The 9,890-nt window shown below is 37.0% G+C and overlaps 1 protein-coding gene across 2 annotated transcripts in view; it reads right to left on the reverse strand.

Moving 5' to 3' along the window:
• gtf2a1l (general transcription factor IIA, 1-like) overlaps positions 1-9,556 on the reverse strand; it is a 36,519-nt gene extending 26,963 nt beyond the window's left edge. For both annotated transcript variants that reach the window (XM_026224698.1, XM_026224697.1), the window contains exons 1-5: positions 9,342-9,556; positions 9,157-9,258; positions 8,433-8,553; positions 8,085-8,131; positions 3,119-3,212 (exon numbers count right to left, since the gene is read on the reverse strand). In XM_026224698.1, coding sequence (XP_026080483.1) covers positions 3,119-3,212; positions 8,085-8,131; positions 8,433-8,553; positions 9,157-9,258; positions 9,342-9,368 — 391 coding nt within the window. In that variant the 5' untranslated portion in view covers positions 9,369-9,556. The remainder of the gene's footprint in view (positions 1-3,118; positions 3,213-8,084; positions 8,132-8,432; positions 8,554-9,156; positions 9,259-9,341) is intronic.
• Positions 9,557-9,890: the final 334 nt, after the last annotated feature.

The following is a 9,890-nucleotide window of genomic DNA, read 5'->3' on the forward strand; positions in this document are numbered from 1 at the left end:
ATAACAAAAAACCTTTGTGCACTTATAAAATAAAGATAACAAACAAGGTGCGCTGTCTACAGTCTTTGTCTCCGCTGATCGTCATGTACAAACATTTCATTAAAATGAACTGTAACTCCGTAAATACTCAACGAAGAGACATGAGAGAGATATCTATAGAAAGCCTGGAATGTCTACTTTTAAACTAAACAAGTGCTGCCGAAAACAAATATTCTGAGATAAAGTAATCCATATGAAAACAACGCAATGTCTGTTTTTCATATCTCCGCTCATTATATATAATGTGACCACGCCCCCGCGCTGAACGCGCTATTCAGATTCAAACTGAAGCGCGCGGCTTGAATACGCCCACACAGAAGAAAAAGCAGCCAGACTATTCTTCAAGTTTTTATTTTATTTTACTGTTTGCTTCGCGATGAGAGGACTAAGACATAATTCACCCCAAAAAGATGTGATGTGGTTGAGGATTTGAGAAATGGATTTCCTCAAAAAAAAGAATGAAGCACTTTATTCAGCAGAGATCATAAACATGAGTAAGTCTCTTTTTATTTATTTGTACTAGTTTTCACATAACGTGTAAACATTTTACTAGTTAGACTTTTTCCAAATACTTTTTCCAAACTATAATTCCTGACTAAATTTATAATCAAGTGAAACATTATGAAGTTTCAATAACAATATACAATACTATACCATTCAAAAACTTGATGTAAATAATATAAATGTGACAAATAGAGATAACTCTAACAAATGTAAAAACAATGCAGTTCTTTCGATTTATTCCCCCTAAAAAAACCTGAAAAATATTATCAGCTCTTTCCAACATTAATAATAATAATAATGATGATAATAAATGGGGTTTATTTGGTAGAAAATAAGATTGTTAAAAGGATTTCTGAAGGATTGTGTGACTAGAGAAAGGATGCCAAAAAATTTGAAAGTCAACTTTGATTGTTCCTAATAAACTGTTTAACTGCTCCCCCAAGTGGACATCAAATTATGTTGTGGGATAATTAAATATATTCTTAATAAACTACAAACATAAAATTATATACTTTTATTTTGTTCTCTTTCTTGTAAGTCCTCCCTCACAGTGGCACAGTTGAATGAGAGGCTCATTATGCAGCTCATTATGCAGGCCTTTGTCTTCTCAGGTGTAAATCACAATGATATTCATGATAGTTGACGCCTACTCGCATATGACTTTTACCAACAAAAAGTGTTTTAGAAAATGTAAATCAATATATTGTTTTCTGTGAGTGAGTAAACAAGATGATTTTCACATCATTCAGAAAGAAAAATTCTAGGCTACAAGCTCCAGTTCTCAACTTTTCCGGCAACCAATTTTATGTATGTGTTTTATTGCCTTATTCAAGTGATTTAACATTTTTAGTTTTTCACTAACCATGCATAACATTTTTTTTCTCAAAAATACAATCATGTACATGCATGCATTTCACATATTATTATAGCCCAGTTTGTGCTGATTACAGTGATATTAGACTTTACCCATTTAGATATTTATAATAAACTGAAAAAAGCACAAATGTCAGGGCATGACAAAACTTCTCAAGGCCCCAAAAATACCCTTAGACTCCAGAGGGTTAAACCTGGAACTACTGCATAAATAAATAAACCGATCATTATCATTTAGATTAGCACAGAGCGGTCCGTGGACTCTGAATCTTCTGCATTAATAATGGAACTTTTTAACAATTGTATTACAAAGAGAAATCGTCAGGTTCTTGCTGGCACACGCTGAAGCCTGTATCATTTCATATCAAAGTGCAAAATACACTACGAGCATGCAATGTCGTCAGTTAAGTCATGAAGTTACCAATTAAAGCGGCCTTAAAACTGTAAGTATGTAGCCTATTGCTTATTATAGGAGTCACAGACTTTAAGAACAGGTCTCTGAAACGCAGAGGTTTTTCAGACCGTCTTGGAGCATCCCTCGTCCAACACAACCAATTCATCTCAGAGATGTGTGTCGGATCCATATCATTCAGCAGCTGACAGCAGAACTGATAACCAGCTGCTGTGATGTCTGCTAGTCAAACATCAAGACAAAAAACTACTACTCTAGCTTTAACAATTCATCTAGATTTCATTTAGGGTTTACTGTTTGATCAATTTATTCAGTTTCTACTTGCTGAAGGGCAAAGGTAAATATGACATTTAATATAATGGGTTTTTGTTATAAGTACACTTAAATTTGAAGTTATTTCCAGATGCCATTATACAATTATTAAAAATATACTCTATCTTGTTTTTACATTCAATTGAAGATTGAATGTGAAATTAAAAGTATTATTAAAAACTTTAATGTTAGGTGGAATTAACTGTGATTAATTTCAGAAAAAAAGTTATTTTTTTAGTCAGTTGACAGCACTACTTTATTTGCTAGGTGTAATAAAATAAAGCAAATCACTTTATGTTGTTTATCATAATTCTCCATGGTTTACTCTTTGAAAATTGCTGGTTTACAGCCAGAGGCAGACAGTGGAGAAGTGTTTTTACTCCGTGAGCTGGTGTGTGTGTGTGTGTGTGTGTGTGTGTGTGTGTGTGTTCTGGAGCATCATCAGGTGGATGAGGAGATACCCCCTGACTAAGTGAAGCGCTTTGAGTGCCTAGAAAAGTGCTGTATAGATGTTATTAATTATTTTTACTCTGCTTTATAAGTACTTTTCAAGTGTCTATACTTCACATCATTCGAAAGTATTATATTGTACCTTGTATACTGCAATAGGTTTCATATTAAATATAATTTAATGCTTAATTACATTAGAAATCTAGTACTTTCTTTTACTCAAGTAGAAAATTCAAAGATTTACTGGAGTACAAAAGAGAATAAAATTTTTTATATTCTTAAGTATTAAAGGTCACAAACAATAACTTTTATGAAATGTAGTGCAGTAAAAAGAATGACATTATGTTTTATAATGTAGTGAAATAAAGTGTGTGAAGAGTCAGTGTACTTCACTTATGGGTGAAATGATCTGATGTTTCCATCACTGTTAGCTCAATGTGGAATCATCACTAGTGCTCGTGTGGTTTGACTTCTCTGCATTATTTCTGTCCGTGTGTGTGTGTGTGTGTGTGTGTGTGTGAGTCTGACCGGAGGCCGTCTGCAGCGTGACTCCTGCAGGAATCTGCACCGGATACGTGATTCCAGCCGGCAGAGAGAACGTCGCCACAGAGCCACAGCTGCCCTGAAACACAGGCAGAGACTGAACACTTTCATTTCACTCAAACACTCAGAAAACTTCACCTGAGCAGATCAACATCTTCAAGGAGAGCCTGCAGTATCTAATGTGTGATCAATATAAACCCTGTAAAGTCTGACATAAGAACTAGTCAGAAAAACTGAACAGTTTACTAAACCTTTAAACAAAAATATTAAGCTTAAACGTATATTTTTATCTTCATTTGACTCTCTATATCTAGCACCCACTATTCTATTTTATCTTTGATTATTGTGGTTTGTGAGACAGGTTTAAAAAAAAAAAAAAAAACTTGACCATCTAACATTTTCATTCTCTATTTTTCATATATATATATATATATATATTAGATTTGGACATTTGGAAGTCATCTGCTAAATAAGTCTAAGTGTTAATGTAATACTTCGTATATAATATTTGATTCATCAGGCATTTATGGCTCACATAGTCTGATATAACAAGAATGTGATGGGAAGAAAAGGCTCAATTTTATTCAGAGACTCAAACGGAGCAAAAATATGCTGAAGAATATATTAGCTGCAGATGCTGATATTTCTATGATGTAATTCTTCTGCTTGTGCTGTAAATCAGTGAGATGTTTCTAACAGTAGAGCAGATACTGATATAAACTGATGTAAATATCACTCTATATCTGCAGTAATGAGATGAGATGTGAATGATCCGCACATATAACACAGTGATTGAGAGCTGAAGAAATCAAGGCTCCTCAGAAGATGTGAGATGTTCTGGAGGCTTGTGAAGATCATTCCTCCGCTGAGAAACAGTGAAAGTAAAGCTCCTCAAAAGATCCTGAGGATCAGATGTGAGACTCTAAAACATGATTGATGGAGAATCAAGTAAAGCTGAGCTGCTTCAGTCCAGTAAGAGTTCATCTGGAGATATTACTGACATTATTCTGACCTTTACTTTGACTGTAATGTATCAAAACAGCTACAAGATTCACCACCCAAGTACGACTTTCTGGAAAACAGCCAGGGAAGCCAGGACAACACATCACAGCCACCGGAAACACCAGAGACACAGCCCATCTCACCAGACACATTATCCCTCTCTCCAGCATCTCCACTTCTGTGCTTCTCACAGAAAATGGAGGAATTGGTGTATGTTGGGACTAAACTCTCCCACTCATTCGCTGCTAGCCCGCAGATATCAACTAAAAAACGGCGGACCCCCCAACCATCAAAGCCTGTGGACCCTGTTCCTATGAGACCTCTCCGACCGCTGCCACAACGCCAGGGCCCAAACCCTCTATCTGCTGAAGGTCAACCAAAAACAACTGATAGCAGCTCTCAGTGATATGTGTCGGGTCCCTGCTATAATAACAGCAACATTGACAAATGCCTACTGAACAAGCGGGAACCCAGTGTGCCTGTAGCTTTCTCTATTTCAGTTTTATCACGTGATAGAAAGTCTAAGGCCTTCTCAAGCCGAAGGGCAAACTCATCTAATCTGCGGCCTATTATGCATCAAACTAAGATTAATGTAAAGACACAAAGCACTGCCATCAAGTTAGCACTTTTAAACATTCGCTCACTAAAAAATAAATAATTTCTAATCAATGACTTTATAACCACAAACAATCTGGATTTTATGTTTCTAAATGAAACATGGTTAGAAGACAGCTGCAGTGCAACAATCCTAAATGAAGCAGCGCCTCCTAACTTCACTTACCTGAGTGTCTGCAGGACTGTTAGGAGAGGTGGGGGTGTAGCTGCTCTGTTTAAAGATGTCTATCATTGCAAGCAAGTGTCATTTGGTCAGTACTTGTCTTTCGAATATCTAGGGATTGTGCTGAAAGGCGTTCCACGCATTCTGTTTATTATTATTTACAGGCCTCCAAAATACTCTCCAGCCTTTGTTGAAGAGGTCACAGAAATGTTATCAATAATTTCCTCAGAGTTTGACTGTTTTGCAATTGCAGGGGATTTTAATATTCACACAGATAATGCAGAAAACAAAACTACAAAAGAAATGATAACGGTTCTAAACACCTTTGACCTGATTCAGCATGTGATGGACCCACACACAAAGGTGGACACACTCTGGATCTAATCATCAGTAGGGGTCTAAACATTTCATCCATTGTTACTAAGGACATAGCACTATCTGATCACTTCTGTATTTTCTTTGATATATTGATCTCTGCTAACACTGAATCTAGATCGGTCTCTGTCAGAAGGAGATGCATTAACGAGAACACAAGTGTACTATTTATGGAGGCGATATCTTTAACACCAAGCATTTCTGCAGACTCTGTTGATATTCTCCTTGGTTCCTTCAACTCAAAAGTTAAGAATGTTATTGATGATATTGCACCAATAATAGTCAGTAAGAAAACAAACAGACAGAAATCAGTTTGGAGAAGATCAACAGCAGTTCAGACTATGAAAAGACAATACAGAAAAGCCGAGCGGATGTGGAGGAAGAGGAAACTTGAAATTCACTATAGCATCTATAAAGACATCCTTCATGCTTTTAATGTGAAACTAGCCACAGCTAGACAGAACTTCTTCTCAAACCTTATAAACAGTAACTTAAATAACACTCGTACTCTTTTCGCCACTGTTGAGAGACTGACAAACGCCCCCCCCCCCCCCCCCCTTATTAATTTGCTTAATTCTTTTGAGAAGATCATAAATATCAGGAAGGCAATTAGCACATCCTCAAGTAATGCAGAGGTCAGACATATTCGGCCCAAAATATCAAAAAGATACTATGTCTATTTTTGAAACAATTGATAGCAAAATTCTGGAAGACATAGTGCAGCAACTAAAATCATCAACCTGTTGTCTTGACACACTTCCCACATCTTTTTTCAAAAGTGTGCTTGACTCCTTAAAAGCAGATCTCTTAGAAGTGGTGAATGCCTCACTTCTTTCTGGGACATTTCCAAACTCCCTAAAAACTGCAGTTGTTAAGCCCCTCCTGAAAAAGAGCAATCTTGATAACACAACTTTGAGCAATTTTAGACCAATATCTAATCTTCCTTTTATAGGCAAAATTATAGAAAGGGTAGTTTTTAAATCAGCTGAACAAATGCTTAAACTCAAATGGATACCTGGACAATTTTCAATCTGGTTTCCGACCGCATCACAGCACAGAGACAGCACTCATTAATATAATAAATGATATTATCTTAATTGTGACTCTGCCAAAATATGAGTGCTGGTATTGCTAGATCTCAGTGCTGCGTTTGACACTGTCGATCATAACATACTTCTACAGAGACTGGAAAACTGTGTCGGGCTTTCTGGGATGGTACTCAAATGGTTCAGATCATACTTAGAAGGGAGAGGCTATTATGTGAGTCTAGGAGAGCATAAGTCTAAGTGGACGTCCATGACATGCGGAGTCCCTCAAGGCTCGATTCTAGCACCGCTCTTGTTTAGCCTGTATATGCTTCCACTAAATCAAATAATGAGAAAGAACCAAATTGCCTATCACAGCTATGCTGATGCTACCCAGATTTACCTAGCCTTATTTCCAAATGACCACAGCCCCATTGAATCCCTCTGCCAATGCATTGATGAAATTAATAGTTGGATGTGCCAGAATTTTCTTCAGTTAAACAAGGAAAAAACTGAAGTCATTGCATTTGGAAACAAAGATGAAGTGTTCAAGGTGAATGCATACCTTGACTCTGGGGGTCAAACAACTAAAAATCAAGTCAGGAATCTTGGTGTGATTCTGGAGACAGACCTTAGTTTCAGTAGTCATGTCAAAGCAGTAACTAAATCAGCATACTATCATTTAAAAAACATTGCAAGAATTAGATGTTTTGTTTCCAGCCAAGACTTGGAGAAACTAGTTCATGCCTTTATCACCAGCAGGGTGGACTATTGTAATGGGCTCCTCACTGGCCTTCCCAAAAAGACCATTAGACAGCTGCAGCTCATCCAGAACCAGAAGATCTGAGCATATCACACCAGTCCTCAGGTCCTTACACTGGCTTCCAGTTACATTTAGGATTGATTTTAAAGTACTTTTACTCGTATATAAGTCACTAAATGACCTAGGACTGAAATATATTGCAGATATGTTCACTGAATATAAACCTAACAGAGCACTCAGATCACTAGGATCGAGTCAGTTAGAAATACCAAGGGTTCACACAAAACAAGGGGAGTCCTCCTTTAGTTACAATGCCGCCCGCAGTTGGAATCAGCTTCCAGAAGAGATCTGATGTGCTAAAACACTAGTCACATTTAAATCTAGACTCAAAACGCATCTTTTTAGCTGTGCATTTATTGAATGAGCACTGTGCAATGTCCGAACTGATTGCACTATATTTTCACGGTCTTATTATTATTATTTTTTTTAATGTAAAATCATTTTCTAACTGTTTTTAAATGTTTTAATCATTTTAAAAGTTTTAAAATTGCTTGTTTTATTTTTTTGTTATTATTTTTCTTCATGATTATTTTACTTTCTTTTATGTAAAGCACTTTGAATTACCATTGTGTACGAAATGTGCTATATAAATAAACTTGCCTTGATCACAATCAGGAAAGATATGACACGAGGAGCAGCAGCTGATGCTGGACCTTTCTACAATTACACTAAAAGAGCTCTGACTGGATGAAACGCTAATAATCAGAGACAGAAGACATGGAAGAGATTGAGACTGAGACAGGTTTAACAGCAGAGTTTGATCATTTAGAGCCTTAGATCAAGATCAGATATGATCCAGAGCTTCACAGGATCAAGTATGAATCACTGGACAGACAGTTCAAGAGGTTTTAATGCTGATTACTGAACATGATCATCTGGAAACCCAGTAAACAGCTGTGAAAGAGGATGTGAACTATATCCTTCACAGCTCTGTGTTTGTGGACTTACTGCTTTGGAGGAGAAACTCGGCACATTCGGAGCTGCTGGAATGACAACTGAGAACAGACAGGAAAACTTAAATATAAATGAACAAACATAACAGACAAAAGAGTGAAAGCAAACTGCACACACGGGTAATGATCAGAGATTGAGATCACAGTAAGTGAAACCCTGCAGAAGTTCAGTCTACTAGAGCTAATGCTATCAGATTAAACAAATTGATCTCACAGATGAAACTGCTGCTGTCACAAACATGTTAAACACTGCAGTTTAGACCATTGCACTTGATGTTAGCAGCTGTAACGGCGTGTATTTATTATGATGGCATTGGCCGTGGACTGAAAACGCAGAACAGACCGGTGGGTTTATGGAGACTCTGGGAGTAGTTCGCTGGAAGCTGGAGAACAAAATTAGATGGATTGCTGTCTTTCATGAAACCCTCCACAGCCTTGGACTGAATGACCTTTGACTCCCAGAGCTGAAACACACACACACACACACGCATCAGGGCAACTACCCTTGTGAAAATTAACCATGGATTTTCTTCAAGTGAATCCAAAGAAACATGGTTCTATAGTTAAACAATGGTAGCCACAAATGAATTGTGGTGTTGCTACACCAGCATTGTTTACAGATGGTATTTCTACTAAAACTTTGGTTATATAAAATGTAATCAAATACAGCAAAAACAAAACAGTTACTATACTTTTACTACCCAACTGAAGAATATAAACATAGAATCCATCACAGAAATTCTAATGGTTTTCACTATTACAAACCATCATCTTTTAACAAATAAAAATGAATGGTTTTTCTATAGTGTGTTTTGGAACATCTCATTAGGCTTTAGTGGTTTTAAGCCACCATTATAATGTGACATTACCAGTAGAGACCCACTGTGACCAATACAGTTTCCACTAAAACCAGAACAATTCCCATTATAGCCAGTGACCCCATTACAAACTCTCTGATGGTTTCTATTGTTTGTTTCACTCGTGATCATTATCTCCATCAGAAATGAGCGCCGCTGACACGATGGATATTATATTCATGTCGAAACGAGTCTTGTTTGGGTCGGTACCTGTCGGAGGTTGTCCAGCACTCGTTCCTCCACTCCTTCATCAATAAACAGCTCTCTGATGCTCTCGATCACATCCTCGATGACGGACAGATACAGCTTCGGCTGAACGATCAATCACACTGTATCTCAAATCTCTCACCTCTTTCACACGAACTCAACGCGTTTGATAAGCGCTCGAGACTCACCAGAGTGTTGGCGTTAGACAGCATCATGCCTTCAGCGGACACAGCTGGCCGTCAATTAAGAGTTTGTGAAGCCCTCGTCTTCTTTAAATTGATTACAACCCACAGTTAACAAGACATTGATGTTACACTGCGAAGATCGAAGCATAAATCACAAATTATCACTCAACGAGATGAAGAAAATATGATGCAAAACATAAAATAAAATAGGGGAACACCGGACGCGAGCCTTAAATGACGTCACAACCTCCACACAATAAATAAATATATAAATACCAAATAATAAATACTTTTTTATGCTTTGTGCTTCGTTCCACTTCCAACTGGTTAGCATTATTTGGAAATGAAAGTAATTTCTGTATTTTACCCTTTCAAAAGACTACAAAGGTGATCCATGTGTTTCTGAACACAAGCTGTTTAGTCTGACGTAACGGTAAAGCTGAGTTCCTATACATTTTCCATTAAAAATTGTATACTTCCTCTTCCTTCCCCAATTATTTGTCATATTTAAAATAAATAGTTCATAAACAATAATACAATTAATAATAATAA

Source organism: Carassius auratus, chromosome 38 (genome assembly GCF_003368295.1).
Source record: "Carassius auratus strain Wakin chromosome 38, ASM336829v1, whole genome shotgun sequence".
NCBI lineage: Eukaryota > Metazoa > Chordata > Actinopteri > Cypriniformes > Cyprinidae > Carassius > Carassius auratus.